Source organism: Chaetura pelagica, unplaced genomic scaffold, assembly GCF_000747805.2.
Source record: "Chaetura pelagica isolate M959 unplaced genomic scaffold, ChaPel_1.0 scaffold251, whole genome shotgun sequence".
Lineage (NCBI taxonomy): Eukaryota > Metazoa > Chordata > Aves > Apodiformes > Apodidae > Chaetura > Chaetura pelagica.
The window spans coordinates 1,154,074-1,169,673 of NW_009952271.1; the positions used below are offsets into that span (position 1 = coordinate 1,154,074).

Here is a 15,600-nt window from a genome sequence, read left to right on the forward strand (position 1 = left end):
GCAGGAATGTAGCCTTCATCCAGACTAACAACCACCTTTGTGACAGGGTCAAAGGCTTCAAGGTCAAGAGCTATGGAAATGGAGCAACAGAAAGCACAAGTGCACCTGGCCAAGCACACACTGACCAGAGCCCACCTCTCACCTTCTGAGCACCAGGAAGAGCTTTCTAAGGGCATTATGTCTGTACTGGACCCTCAAAAAATACAATTAATACAATTTCATGTTCAGCCACTCACATGAGCTCAAAATTCCTTCGGATAGCTTCTGGGATTTTGGGTTTGGTCACACGGACAGCCTGTGGGAAAACAAAAAGGGAGTGCACCTGATTAAACATTTTAATGTGAGCTGCATAGAAACATCTTTGTCAAACATGCTGTGGTGCTCTGGACATCTCCACATTGACCCAAACCCACACATAATGGCTCCTGATCCTCCTGTGCCACACAGCTAAGCACAGTCATGCTCACAGAGGTGCCTTACATTTGTGTTTTCTGTATTTGAACCTTTTATGGCACCTCAGTGACCAAGTAAGGCCTGTAGACTAGATGGCAGAAGAGGTCCACCACCTTGGTTACAAGCAGCTTAATTCTCCACCCCAAGGACTATTAAAACATCACCAAACAACACTTCCCAAAGTACTGCTCAAGAATGGGGCTCACCAAGCTGATGAAATCAAACTGCAAGAGCAAGACCAGAGGCAGGGATAGGAGCTCAGAAATGGGATTTCCAGGAGAAAAGCTTGCAAAAGCCACCACACAATGAGAGACACAGCAGTGAGGATAGGGGAGAGCAGCAGAGCATGGGTGGGACATGGGAACTGCTGTTGGATGCAACTGCAGACCACCAAGGGTGATGTGCATTGTGACACTAACACCACAGCCCACAGACATGCCACAACCTCCAAGCTGCTCTGGGTAGGACTGTGAAACACCACAGAACCACAGAATCTACACTGGTTTGGGTTGGAAGGAGCCTTAAATACCATCTAGTTCCAACCTCCCTGCATGGGTGGGGACACCTCCCACTAGACCAGGTTGCTCCAAGACCCATCCAACCTGCCTGAGGTTTACAAAGAGGTTGTGCAGCTAGGGATCAGGTCAGGAAAGTCAAATCCCAGATGGAATGAAATTTCAGCAGGGATGGAAAGAGCAAAAAGAAAAGCTTCTGTAGGTATGTTGGGGATAAAAGGACAAGCAAGGAAAATGTAGGCCCTCTCCTGAAGGAAACAGGAGACCTAGCTGCTCAGGATACTGAGAAGGCTGAGGTTCGCAAGGAATTCTTGGCATCAGACTTCTCTGGCAAGTGCTCCAACCTCATCACAAAGGCCACAGCATGTGAAAGCAGGGACTGGGCGAATGAAGCACCCCCCACTGTAGGAGAAAAACAGGTTCATGACCATCTAAAGAACCTGAAGGTGCAGAAGTCTGTGGAACCTGATGGGGTCCAACCACAGGTCCTGAGGGAGTGGGGGATGCAGCTGCTGAGCCTCTGTCCATCCTACTTGAGAGGTCCTGGTGGTCTGGTGAGGTTCCCACTGATTGGAGAAAAAGTCCCACAGCCCCTGTTTTTAAAAAGGGGGGAAAGGAAGAACTGGGAACTACAGGCCAGTCAGTCTCACCTCTGTGCCCAGCAAGATCATGGAGCAGATCCTCCTGGAAACTCTACTGAGGCACATGGAAAAGAAGGTGATTGGTGACAGCCAACATGGCTTCACTAAGGGCAGATCATGCCTGACTACTTGGGTGGCCTTCTATGACAAGGCTACGGAAATGCTGGATAATGGCAGAGCAACAGATGACATCCATCTGGGTTTGTGCAAGGCATCTGACACTGACACTGTCCCACATGACATCCTGGTGTCTAGACTGACAAGGCATGGATTGGACAGATGGACCATTCAGTGGATCAGTAATTGGCTGGATGGCCTCACCCAGAGAGTTGGGTCCTGATGATCTTTAAGGTCCCTCCCAACCTTAACCATTCTATGATTCTGTGATTCTATGGGGCAGCCACAGCTTCTCTGGGCAACCTGGGCCAGTGTCTCATCACCTCCACAGTGAAGATTTTCTTCCTCGTGTCTAGCCTAAATCTTCTCTCTTCCAGTTGAAAGCCATCAACCCTTGTCCTCTCACTCCCTGCCCTTGTCCAAAGCCCCTCCTCAGCTTTCCTGGAGCCCCTTCAGGCACTGGAAGCCTTCTCTTCTCCAGGCTGAACACCCCAATTCTGCTGCTACTCTGAACATAGAGAGCAGATTTATGGAACAATGGACAAGAACATTCTGCAGTGCAAGGAATTTCCTAAGGTCCTACCAGGCACAAAGCCTTCCCAAGTCCCTCAAAAGGCAGCAAGCTTGCCTCACCAGCCACTGCAGAGTCAAGGGGATGGTCTTTCTACCTCCATAATGACCCCTGCCTTGAAGACTGATTTCCAGAACCTCTTCCAACACAGGCAAAGATTCCTCTGCCAACAGAAAAGCTGCCACCACTTTGAGAACCTGCACTAGCTGCTTCTTTTTCAAACCAATGGTTCAATCTATTTAAAGGTGAAGCTGACGTCAATCTACTAGATGGAAACACCACTGTACACTGTAAATGTTAACAATCAAATGTCAAGGCATTGGGAACCTGTTGGGAGCAACTGGCTGAGCAACAGCTTTGCAAACAGCATGAAGGCCTCAAAGGAAAAGCTGACTGTATGACAGCACCTTCTCCCTGTGGCCACAAAGCCCAGATCCATCCTTAACTACATTGTCCAAACTCAGCAGGAGGTTGAAGGCAATTTTTACGCCCCTCGACTTTGCACCAGGAAGGCTGTATCTGGATACTGTACCCATTGTGAGGAAGCCACTCGTAGGAATTCCAACCAAGTGAGAAGTACAGTTGAAAGCCACTGAGATGGCAAAGTAAGTGCTGCAGAGCATGGGAACAGGCTGATGGTCTGGGACTTCTCCTCTCCTGGAGATCCTCCACCTTGCACATGGGTGTGATATTTGCCTATTCCCAGTTTTTAGAGACCTCCCTTGACTACTGCCATCTTCCAGAGATAAAGAGAGCAGCTTCATGATGGTGCAGGACACCAACTCAGCACCCTGTGATGCATTCCAGCTGATCCAAAGATTTGGGTGTGTCCATCTGCACAGTTGTCCTCCACCATGTCCTCCACATTTCACCTCAGCACTCTGATGCTAGGTTGAGAAACCGAGAGGCCCCAGGGCAGACCTTGCCAGAAAGAAGTCAATGGAGGTGTTGAGAACTTTAGTATTTCCATTGTGTCCTCATGGCTTCCTTGGCCTTCTCTTTGCTGTGGATGCACCTCAGAAGCCCCTGGTGATACCCTGCACAGCTATCATGAGGTCAAAGCCCAGCTGAGCTTTGGTTCTCCTGTCACCCTGCTCTCAGCTCAACTCACTTTATTCCTCCCTGCTCATCTATTTCTACTCTAACTTTTCTGAGTTTTCTTTTTGCTCTTCAGCTCAGTCAGGAGGTCCCTGTTCATCCTCACTGCTACCAGACTTTGCTTCTCAACCATTTCTTCCTTGTTTCTAAAAGGTGCAGAAGAGCATCTTCCCCGGTCAGGTCTGCTCACCAGTGCCAAAACCTGTGTTCAACAGCCTTCAGAAGCATCCAGCACAGCTTGCACCCAGCCCTGCTGCCCTTCCAGAAGACTCTGAGGTGGTCAGAGTACTAGGGGCTCTGATTGTGAGGCTTCCTCTAGTCTTCTACAGGCAGCTTTACCTACTTCATGGTACTAACTGGGTGATCTGCAACAGCCAAGGACCATGTGGTCCTCCACATTGGTCCCATTCTTACTTAGATTGGCTCTTACCTGAGCTGTCCATCAAGCACCCCAAAGTGAAGCTCCACATGATTAGGGACAGTCCTCTGAAGGCATCATAACCCTGCTGCCTCACCTCATTTCATCCTCCCCAGAGAGCCTGTACCCACCCACAGCAGCACTGCCCTCCCATCAGCTGTCCCACCAGGCCCCAGTGCCTCAGGTTTGTTTCCCAGGATGTGTGCTTCTGTCCAGCCACCTGAGACAAGCCCCAGGGTGTGCTGCTTTCCCCAGGGAAGTGCAGACGCCTCCTCACTACGACACTGTCACTAGGCACCTCTTACCATCCACTGGCCTCCACTTCTCTTCAGGCTGTTGGTCACCCATTCCAGTTAAGAAAGGAAGTTTTGCACTGAGCAACTTGGAGGACTTGTGAAGGTTTCATATACAATAAATAGTTTTAATAAGCTTAGAAGTAAATGCTGTAAATTACCTCTAACAGCATCTTTTCAATAATTGAGTTGTTTCCTGTGTCACTCCTTTAAAAAACAAAAATGATCTCTGAAGTACTCAGGGATGCTCTTCAAGAGGAGAACATCTTGCCCAAATCCAGAACTATTTCCCTTAGAGGCCACAAAACAATTACATTCTAGGTACAGGTAAGTTACACAGCTGCATGAGGAGAGTTTAAAGGAACCCGAGGTCTTCACTGAAGGAGCAGGGTATCTCCTGACAGGGGACACAGCAACATGGCAGAGTTGTATACTGAGGGACAATTTTACAAGAGATATGGGTGCAGCTCTGTTTTGAGAGAGACCAACAGGAACACAAGGGCAGGATCACACTTTCTCCTAGAGAGGAACCACTTTTACCACAAGTTGTGGGACCTCTTCAAACTGCTGGTCTGGTGAGCTCAGTCAGGGCTGATACAGGAAAGACAGCCTTCAACTTCCAACCAACAGGGAGGGTTTGGCAAGCCAAACTGAGATGGCACAGTGTGTGCTGAAGATCAGATTCAGCTCTGCAGTTCCCATCTCTCAGCAGAGAGCTGTGAGCTTTGCTTATGCTCTTCCATACCCTGCGATCAAAAAGGGTCATCATGTTATGAGGATGATTTTTATCAATGATGAACTTTTGTAGGAAATCTCTCTGTGATGCACAGCACGAGTTAATCTGGATATTTGGAAAAGTGGTGCCACCTCAGCTTCTCTGTAATGAGACACTGCCTGTGGGCCACCCTCATCCAAACAGAGCAAGCCAAGAATAAAGGAGCCACAAAGCAGAAGGCAGTTTTAAGAAAAAGATTTTCTTGCTCTTTGCAAATTAAGTCAAATACCTGCAGTCCTGTGGCATGAAAGGTCCTTTTCCCTAACCTGCAGGTCTTCTAACATCCAACTAGTGTCTAGGAGTAGTCACTGTCACATGGACAGTCTTCACCTGATGAACCTCAACTCAAGGCTCAACTATTTCAACTATTTGGAAAACCAAAGCAAGATACCTCATCAATTCATCAAAAGGTGAGCAAATCTGAGGTGGGAAAAGAATCATCTTTAATAGGAAATGAACCTACCTGGATAGTGAGACCTGGTGCCATGACATTGAGATCCTTCTGCAGGGCCAGCTTCAGATTCTCATCTATCTGATCTGTGGTTGGAGGACAAAAGAGAGACCAGTTAGCTTAGCATCATTTCTCCTACAGCTTGTGTGGCAGAGCCAGCTGGCTTGAAGAACAAGTATCTCTATGGTGTAAGACAGAGGTGCTTTGTGAGATCACTGAGTACATTGTTTCCCTCCCAATACCTCTCCAGGAAGATCTTTCAACAGAAATGGCCAGTTACAAAGAGATTCGGCTGCATTTACTACCAGGAAACTCCTCCCTGACTACTGATACTTGGCAAGTCTGAGTACACCATTCAAAGACTGACAGACTCTTAATATTAAAACTCTGAAACAGTTTTCCATGAACGTATTTTCCCCTGCACTGCCACTCCAGAAGGAACTTGATGCTGTCAAGTCTTTGCTGGGGCGAACATTAAATTTGCTAATTCCTGAGCTACTGCTACCTCCCTGTGAAAAAAACAGAGCACTGCAATGGACTGACAGCCTGTCCCTTCCAGCTCCCACCTGCTGGAGCAGCCCGCAGGAACTTCTCAAGTAAAAAAAAAAAGGCCATTTAGCAACAGGGGCCTAAAGTAGAAGTAGATATGACACAATCCTATTAGGGAAGGCAACGTATGTGACTACAAGAGCAAAATGAATACTGGGTGTCCCCAGAATTCATTCCTAGGTGCAAAAAGACTGAAATAAAATTCCCATGTGCAGATGTTGAAAATCAAAGAAATGCAAATTGTTCAAGTTACATGGGAAGTGATGTATGGATATATGATGAGCTGGATTCTAGATTGCACCTCCAGCAGAGTCATAGAATACCAGACTGGTTTGGGTGGGAAGGGACCAACCTAGATCCAACCCCCTGCATGGGCAGGGACACCTCCCACCAGCCCAGGCTGCTCCAAGCCTCATCCAACCTGCCCTTCAACACTTCCAGGGATGGGGCAGCCACAGCTTCTCTGGGCAACCTGTTCCAGCATCTCACCACCTTCACACAGAAGCTGTAACACATTCTACAGCAGAAGAGGGAGATGCCCCAACCACACCCACTCACCAAACAGCTCGATGTACACCTCCTGCAGGGTGTGGGCACTGCAGAACTGATTCAGTTCATGGTGAATTTTATTGAAGATCAAGGTCTTATCGTAGTCAGCAGTATAGTTTCTCACAATGTCATACACTAAGGAAGCAAGAGGATCATCAAATGTCACCATGAGATGTTCTGCAGCACCACAACCACAGAACACAGTTATTAGGCTATAGGGAGGGGAGCGCAGCACTGGGACAGGCAGGTGTGGCAGCTCCACCCTTCGGAGGCTTCAAGACTTGACTGGACAAAGCCACAGATGCCCTGCCCGGGGAAGTCATGAGAAACTTGCAGAGGTCCTTTCCACCAGTGCTGCTGGGATTGCAATGCCTGCCCAGGGTATGTGTCCATGGGAGCAGACACCACTGTAAAGTGAAAACAAGACTCATTCCCACAATTACAACATTAATTCACCCTTCACTGCCTCAGTCACACCTGCATCTTCATTAAGCCCTGCTAAAAAAGTAGCTATGTGGGTCTTTGGTTTGGCAGCTGGTGAAATAAGGAGGTATGAGGCTCTACATAGGCTTTGCCTTTGGACGTCTCCCAGGAGCTGAGCTGGCAAGAACCTGTGGCCTCTCTCCCATGTCTTTAGCTATGACAGGTGGTCTTCTCTTCAAGAAACATGACTGCTTGAGCACCAGCCACATTTCTAACCATGCAGGGGAGAAAAATCCCAGGCTTTCTTTTCATCTCTGCAAACCTGATGCTCTTTGGAGAGCTCACAGACACCTGCGTGAAACAAGAGCTACAGTGCTAGGAACCATAAGGACGCTGAGACATAGAAAATGGAAGCCTTGCAAACCAAGACAGAGAGGCTCCAGGAGGAGTGAAGCCAGTCATAGAGACACTTGTTGGAACAGGATGGACATACCTGCATATGGTGCCAACTTATTCACAACTTCTATTCGGTCAATGTAGATCATAACACCACCACTGCAAGCAAGAAAGAACATAAATGAATTACTACTGCAGCTGGTAACAGTGGACTATATTTAAAGCAAAGCAATATTTTCCCCTCTTTAATTCTTAATTCTGCACGTGTGCCCAGGCACGTGCGGTGGTGGGAAGCTCCAGACACCTCACCACAAGAGGCCTGGAGGCAACCCTCTTTTCAAAGGATCAGCCAGAGAAAAGGGAGAATGAGAGGCTTCTTGATCCCAGCCTCTGCTCTTACTGAGGCTTTCAGCAGATCGTGCTCACCCCTAGGGAACTGTAGCACCAAAAGCATCAACTACACAGTGAAGGAAAAAACCTTCATTTTTACTGTGTCCAGTTCTGGAGCACCCAACACAAGAATGACGTGGAGCTCCTGGAGCAATTCCAGAGGCCATGAAGATGCTCAGAGGGCTGCAGCAGCAGAGCTGGAGACAGGCTGAGACAGTTGGGGCTGTTCAGCCTCGACAAGAGAAGGCTCTAGGAGCACCTTCCAGTGCCTGAAGGGGCTCCAGGAAAGCTGGGGACTTTGGACAAGGGTGTGTAGTGAGAAGACAAGGGGGAAGAGTGGAGATTTAAGTGAGACATGAGGAGGAAATTTTTCACTCTGAGGATGATGAGACCCTGGCCCAGGTTGTCCAGAGAAGCTGTGGCTGCCCCATCCCTGGCAGTGTTGAAGGGCAGGTTGGATGGGGCTTGGAGGCACCTCAGCTGGTGGGAGGTGTCCCTGCCCATGCAGGGAGTTGGATCTAGATGACCTTTAAGGTTCCTTCCAACCCAAACCATTCTATGATTCTGTGAATTTTAGAGTTTACAAGTCTCTCTCCAGCTTATTTTTAAAGCAATTTTCTCCTCAGGGCAAAGCTACATGGCAAACAAGAAGCTTCAGCAGCAATTGCTTGGAGACATCTGATACACATAAGCACACCACTTATGGTTTAAGTGGCCCTGGCAAGTTTTTGACATCTGTAAGAGAAACTAGAGAGAGGGTCTTTAGGACCCTGAAAGACCCAGGAGGGTCAGAACAGGGGTGGTCAGGATTCCCTCCCACTTCCCACCATGCTCTAGAAAAGCCAGGAGAACCAGAAGCTCAGCTCCTTTTTACTGCACCATCTTCCTTGCTGCTGCTGCTCAGAGCCATGTGCTCTCCAGAATCTAACTCCACTGGGTGCTGTGAGGAGCTGCTGACCCCTCTTCTGAGGCAGCCTTGCCACAAGGGACCCTCATGCACCTATTCCTGCCATCATCGAGATTGGTTCTGTATCTTTCTGGATATAGACCTCACACATTTCCAACCTGAGCCTCTCTGGTGTCTGAACTCCAGTGTGGCCTCCATGACAGGCTCAGTTTCTTATTTGGCAGATCTTCATCTCTGGCAGTTGAAAGCAAAGTCTGCAGAAACCTCACCTAAGCTTGCCCATGTCTGGGCTCTTTTGAAAAAGGTGTCTCTGGCCCCACTTGTTTCTTAGCAACCTACAAGGCAAAACGATCAGTGATGGACAGAACTTGCCTGCTGGAAGGGACAAGCCAGCAAAAGAGAGATTTCACTGAATCATCCTGGTTGGAAAGGACCTTGAAGATCATCAAGTCCAACCATAACCAAAATCCCCCTACCATAACCTAATCTACCCATTCAGTGCTTAAATCATAACCCTAAGCACCACATCTACGTTTATTTTAAACACTTCCAGGGATGGTGACTCCACCATCTTCCTGGGAAGCCCCTTCCAGTGTCCAACCACTCTTTGGGTAAAGAAATTCTTCTTAATATCCAGTCTAAATGTCCCCTGGAGCAGCTTCAGGCCATTTCCTCTGGTCCTGTCATTATTCACTCGGGAGAAGAGGCCAAGCCCCACCTCCCTAAAACCTCCTTTCAGGAAGTTGTAGAGAGCAATGACCACACCTTCCACCAGCTCTGTAGCTCTTCTCTGGAGCTATTTGTTACTAAGGAGATCTACTTCCCAGTGTTCTCCATCTCACTTGTTCTGCACTATAATTGTTCCACTACCCCCAGTAAAATACCTATATATTAATATATAATATACCTATATTTCAGGCTTTGGCTTATGAAGGGCCAGAAGACAAGGGAAAAAGGGGCTATAAAAAAAGACAAAAGGTTAACAGTCATTGCTAGAGCTGCTCACAAACAAGATCAGAGCAGGTTAGGCAATCAGAGCGTGGAAAAATAGGACCTAAAGGTCAGACCTGGTGTGTCTGGAGCTACAGGGATTGATGCAATACATCCAGTTGCAGTATTCATGACCCATTTTTCCCTGTGGCTGGCTCTGTCCCAGGCCAGCATTCCTCCAGCTCTCCATCTGCCAGCCATCTCCAGCACCAGACAACTCTCACACCTTTGCAAATGGCAATAAGCAACATTACTGCTCAGTCTCCTGGCTATTGACTGTTTCTCACCATTCTAAAAATTTCTATTTAGCATTATTTAGCATTTTTATCAATATTTAGCATGAGTCTAAGTTGATAAGAAAAATGCTCCTTACGTAATTCTTTCATTATATTTGCATGACACCATTTAAAAAATCCATTTCTTGAACTCCATGGTGAATATATTTGTGAGTATATTCATGCTCAATAAATTATTTCAGCCAGTCCTTTGGATTACTTCACTCTCCTAAAACTAGTTTGTTGAACTGATTTTTCTATTGGGTTTTGGAGCCCAGCAGACCTTCCAGGAAGAAACTGCTAAACTTTCCAGGAAACTCTGCAGACATTTTCTTGTTGGGGAAAGCCAGAAATTGCCGACACCTGAGACAATCCACAGCATAGAGGAGGTACAAATTGTAGCTGCTGCAGTGAGATGGTTTTTGTCTCTGGAGTGACAGCTGTTTTATGAAAACGAGTCATCTGGTGCCAAAGTATTTTAAAACCTGTATTTAATGTATTCACTTCATGCTGTTGAGTATAAAGGGGGTAAGGATGGAAGAAATTGGGGCTTGGACACCCACGCAGCCATTCAGAAGCTTCCTCATGTAGATGAGGAAACAGGAACATGGATACGGTGGAAGAGAAACTCAGTCCTTAAAATCTGGTGGTTTAACACAAATTTACAGACATTTAAACTGTTCAGGATCTCTTCTTGTAATCAACTTCAAAACAGAACATTGAAATGTCACATTTGATCCATCTATTATTTTATAAGATAACGTTTTGTTACAGAAATGTGGATCCAAAGCTTTGGCATGGGAGCAGCTGCAGACTTTGATTCCAAACACAGCAAATCTAAAGGCTCCTGCAGCAACACCTTAAAAATGGACCTTTGCTCTGAAGTGTATTTAATTATTAACCAAGAATTGCTTCACCAACTGTTTGGTGTTTTAAAGCATGTTTATTACCTGTAACTTCCCAACCACCTGTACTGCCCATCTGAAACCTGCTGAAATGTAACAGGAACTGAATGAACCAACTCTACTGAATTAAGCAGAATATTTAGCTCCTAAATCACAGACACACAGAATGGTGGAGCCTGGCAGGGACCTCTGGGGGTCACCTTGTTCCACCTCCCTGCTCAAGCAGGGTCAAAGCAGCATGGTTTCATTCAGGCTGTATTAGTATGGCATAGAAACACAGGGGTAGGAAGGGACCTCTGAAGATCATCCGGCCCAACCCCCCTGCTGCAGCAGGAGCACCCAGGGCAGCTCACACAGGAACGTGTCCAGATGGGGCTTGAAAGTCTCCAGAGAAGGAGCCTCCACAACCTCTCTGGGCAGCCTGTCCCAGGGCTCTATCACCCTCACAGCGAAGAAGTTTCTCCTCATGTTGAGGTGGAAATTCCTGTGTTGTCACTTGGGGCTGTTTCCCCTCGTCCTGTCACAGGCACCACTGAACAGAGACTGGCCCATTCCTGACACCCACCCTGCAGCTATTTATAGACATTCATCAGGTCCCCCCTCAGTCTTCTCACGACTGAACAGCCCCAGGTCTCTCAGTCTTTCCTCATCAGGCAGATGTTCCAGTCCCTTCATCATCCTCGTAGCCTCTGTTGGACTCTTTCCAGTAGATCCCTGTCCCTCTTGAACTGGGGAGCCCAGAACTGGACACAACACTCCAGATGTGGTCTTATGAGGGCAGAGTAGAGGGGGAGGAGAACCTCCCTTGACCTGCTGGCTACACTGTTCTTAATACATCCCAAGATACTACTGGCTCTCTTGGTCACAAGGGCACATTGCTGTCCCATGGATAACCTGTTGTCCACCAGGACTCCAAGGTCCTTCTCCATGGGGCTGCTTTCTAGCACCCCTGATCTATATTGGTGAAGCTTCAGCAGAAAGCTTTGCTTGATCTGCTGAAAAAGGTGTGCTGGAGAGCAGGACACCATTCCTGGCCCAGAGACGTTTACAACTTGCTGCAGGTGAAGTATTGCTCCTCATCATGCTACTGAAGAGCTACCAGTTGCTGTATACTCTGCTCACTTATTTTTACCTATGCCATTTAAAAGATATGAACCTGGAACATCAGGAGTCTTATCCCATGTTCCTGTAATGACTGTTTGCTTGACCTAAAACTCTTCACCCAACCACAAAGGCATAGCTGCAGCACTGAGCACTGCTGTGACCTCCAGACACTCCTGGAAGAGGTTTGAGATCTAGAACTGAAACCAGCCAGGGTCCAAAAGATCTTTGTGGTAGTATTTAAGATCAAGACATGTCTGATCATTTCTTATATGAGTAATTCTAAGAGCTCAATTCAGTTCTAAGGGCTAAATCAGCTAAAAATTCACTGCCTTATTCGTGTTGCCACTAATATTCAGCTTCTAATTTCATTACATGTCATCACTCAAGTAATTCTGACTTATTTTTTTTAAACAGAAATACTGAGGGTCCTGAAGATAAAGACAAGGAGAATCACTAGGTTTATTTTGATCCTGAAGAAACAGATTTTACGTTGTGAAGGAACAAACACCATGAGATATGCAGCCCAGCTCAATTATCCTCTCCTTCTGCTACTGCTCTCCTTGTTAGAACTATACACATCTGTGCTGATAAAAGGATCATCTTAATTATGGAGCAGGCAAGTGCCACCCATGCATGGGCTTCTTCTTTATTCTGTCTCACTCTATCTTAGGAAAAATGTCAACTCCAAAAATGACCAAATGATTCCAGGAGACTCCTCTGTTTTGAAAAGACCCATCTCCCACTAGAAGGATTCCCATCCACTATTTCCCTTTACCCACTGCTGGGGTCAACACCTGTATTAGCCACAATTCAGGCTCGAAATTCCCCCCAGCAGAGGTCAGCCCAAAGCACAAGCAATGGAAGAAGGGGAGAAAAATCAAGAGACTATCACTAGAAAAGCAAAAACCTTCAGATGATCAATTCCATGGAAAGCAGGAGCACTCCCACACCTCCTGTGTACAAGTGTGATGCATGCGTCTATGTTGGGGGCTAATTTTAGAGTATGTGCCTCTCCTCTTCACCCTCTGTCACAGCACTGCACATGACTACATGACAAGAGTGCATCTGTCCATCATCAGAAGAAAAATGAAGAACATACCTTGTCCCACAAGGCACATTTTTCACTTCATCAGTCTGCAACGTAGTCTGAAATAAGAAGACAACCAGTGTTGACCAAACCTCTCCATTCTCCAGGATGATCACCCTGTGCCTAGACCCTCATACCATGATACAGGAACATGGAGCCAAAAAGATGTCCTCTGCCTCCCTCCTGACTTTTGCAGGTGTGGGGAGAACCACAAAATCATGGAATGGTTTGGTTTGGAAGGGACCTTAAGGATCATCTAGTTCCACCCCCAGTATGGGCAGGGACACCTCCCACAAGAACAGGCTTCTCCAAGCCCCATCCAACCTGCCCTTCAACACTTTCAGGGATGGGGCAGCCACAGCTTCTCTGGGCAACCTGGGCCAGAGAAGACGGACTTCTTTTCCTCTTGTCTTCTGGGAGACAGACAGGCAGCTGTGCTCACCTCCCTGCTCTCAGGTCCTGCAGCTGTAAGACCTGCAGCTCTCCTGAAGCCACAAGCAGAGCCAGAGCACAGCATCTCCTGCCCCAAGCAGCACACATGCATGTTGCGGAGATGCCACCAAAAGGGTATACCTAAAGCAGAAAGAACCAGGGAACCACAGCTGCTGCTCGGACTATGACGCTGCTGATCCCTTCTGCAAACACCAGTTGCCCAAGTCACCCCCATCCTGCAATATCCCTCCTGCCACCTGCTCCCACTCACCCTCTTCCAAGGCAAGAAGATACCAACCTGCACGGATTTGAACGTGGTAATGAAGGGGAGCATGATGTGGTAGCCTGGTCCACTTGGGCTGCTTAACAAAGCACCACCCCTACAGAAAGCAAGAGAAACAGGGAAAAGGATCAAGCAACTGGGCAACAGTAAGTGCTGGCTTGGAGAGCAAGCAAGTGCATTCAAACTGGCAGGAGTCACAGCTGTGGTGGTACAAATTATCCTACTGAACTGCACCAAATCAGCCACCAATTCCTTTACAAAGGGGCTGACTGTACATGACCTTTGTCTGCTGCAGCTCAACAACCCTGTGCATCAGTTCTGGCAGCCCTGGACTTGTAAAGCAGGCAGATCATGCTACATTTTTGCATCACTGCAACATGCAGAGAGCTTATCACAGAATCCCAGACTGGTTTGGGTTGGAAGGGACCTTAAAGATCAACCTAGATCCAACCCCTGCATGGGCAGGGACACCTCCCACCAGCCCAGGTTGCTCCAAGCCCCATCCAACCTGCCCTTCAACACTGCCAGGGATGGGGCAGCCACAGCTTCCCTGGGCAACCTGTTTGTGTCTCACCACCCTCACAATAAAGCTTCAAGAAGATGTATTTTCCTCTCTAAACACTTCGACAACCATGGAAAAATCCAGCAATTCAGAATTCCAAAGGCATTCCACACAGTCCCCTCCCCAGAGCACAAAGAGAACCTGCAGTCTTTGGTGGGGATGGGTAGGTGGCTAAAGAACAGGAGACAGGAGAGACCCCTAAGAGACTGATCCCTGCAGGGCAGCACAGATACAGCACACTCATAAAAGGTAAGAGGGAGAAAACTGGCCCATGCTGGTGAATGCAAAAGGTAAAAATGACGGGGCAAAAAACCAGCAGAAATTGCAAAAAGTGCAGACGGGTTGGTTTGGAATTTCTCCATTTATTACAATTTGAAGCCAAATGCAGTCAGGAGGTGGCACCGAGTGTGACCACTTGCTGTTGGGGACTGCCAAGGAGTTGCTCTGCAGATGCTGTTCAGTGCAGCTACAAGACCCAGATGAAACTCCCAGAAGAGTGGGGGTTGGAAGGGACCTCTGCAGATCATCCAGTCCAACCCCCCTGCTAGAGCAGGATCACCTACAGTAGATCCCACAGGAAAACATCCAGAGGGATTTGGAATGTCTCCAGAGAAGGAGACTCCACAGCCTCTCTGGGCAGCCTGTCCCAGGGCTCTGTCACCCTCATGTTGAGGTGGAACTTCCTGTGTTCAATCTTGTGCCTGTTACCTCTTGTCCTGTCACTGGGAACCACTGAAAAAAGACTGGTCCCATCCTCCTGACACCCACCCCTGAATGATTTATGAGCCTTGATAAGATCCCCCTCAGTCTTCTCTAGACTAAAAAGACCAAGTCCCTCAGCTTTTCCTCACAACAGAGATGTTCTAGTACCCTAATTATCTTGACAGCTCTTTACTGTCTCCTCTCCAGCAGTTCCCTGTCCCTCATGACCCGGAGAGCCCAGCACTGGACGCAACGTTCCAGACGCGGCCGCACCAAAGCGGAGGAGCAGAACCTCCCTCGACCTGCTAGCCACACTCTTCTTCACGCAGACTAGGACGGCACCGGCCCTCTTGGCCCCAAGGGCCCTTTGGTGGCCCGTGCTCAGCCTGCTGCCCACCAGGACCCCAAGGTCTTTCTCCCCAGAGCAGGTCAGCCCAGCCCAGCAGTGCTGCTCCGTGGGGTTGTCCCTCCCGGGAAACAAGGCCCCACGCAGCCCGGAGCACACTCAGCTCAAACCAACAAGCCCCGGGGCCGCCGCCCGACAGCCCTGGCACAGCAGCGAAGCCCTCGCGGGAAGAAGGGGTGTCCCGGGTTCCCCCGTACCTGTAGTACACGGCCAGGTGTCCCTCCTCCACCCGGTGGATGGCGCAGAACAGCAGCAGCGCCAGGATCCCCGCGGCCGCCCCCGGGGGGGGGGCCGCCCCCCGCCCCCCG

At 48.4% G+C, this 15,600-nt stretch overlaps 1 protein-coding gene across 1 annotated transcript in view; it reads right to left on the bottom strand.

Moving 5' to 3' along the window:
• ERLIN1 (ER lipid raft associated 1) overlaps positions 1–15,572 on the bottom strand; it is a gene marked incomplete at its 5' end in the record, with an annotated part of 18,509 nt that extends 2,937 nt beyond the window's left edge. Inside the window, 7 exons of the mRNA XM_010007784.1 lie at positions 237–295; positions 5,345–5,418; positions 6,440–6,565; positions 7,347–7,408; positions 12,920–12,966; positions 13,638–13,719; positions 15,490–15,572. Of these exons, the coding sequence (XP_010006086.1) occupies positions 237–295; positions 5,345–5,418; positions 6,440–6,565; positions 7,347–7,408; positions 12,920–12,966; positions 13,638–13,719; positions 15,490–15,572 (533 nt within the window). The remainder of the gene's footprint in view (positions 1–236; positions 296–5,344; positions 5,419–6,439; positions 6,566–7,346; positions 7,409–12,919; positions 12,967–13,637; positions 13,720–15,489) is intronic.
• Positions 15,573–15,600: the final 28 nt, after the last annotated feature.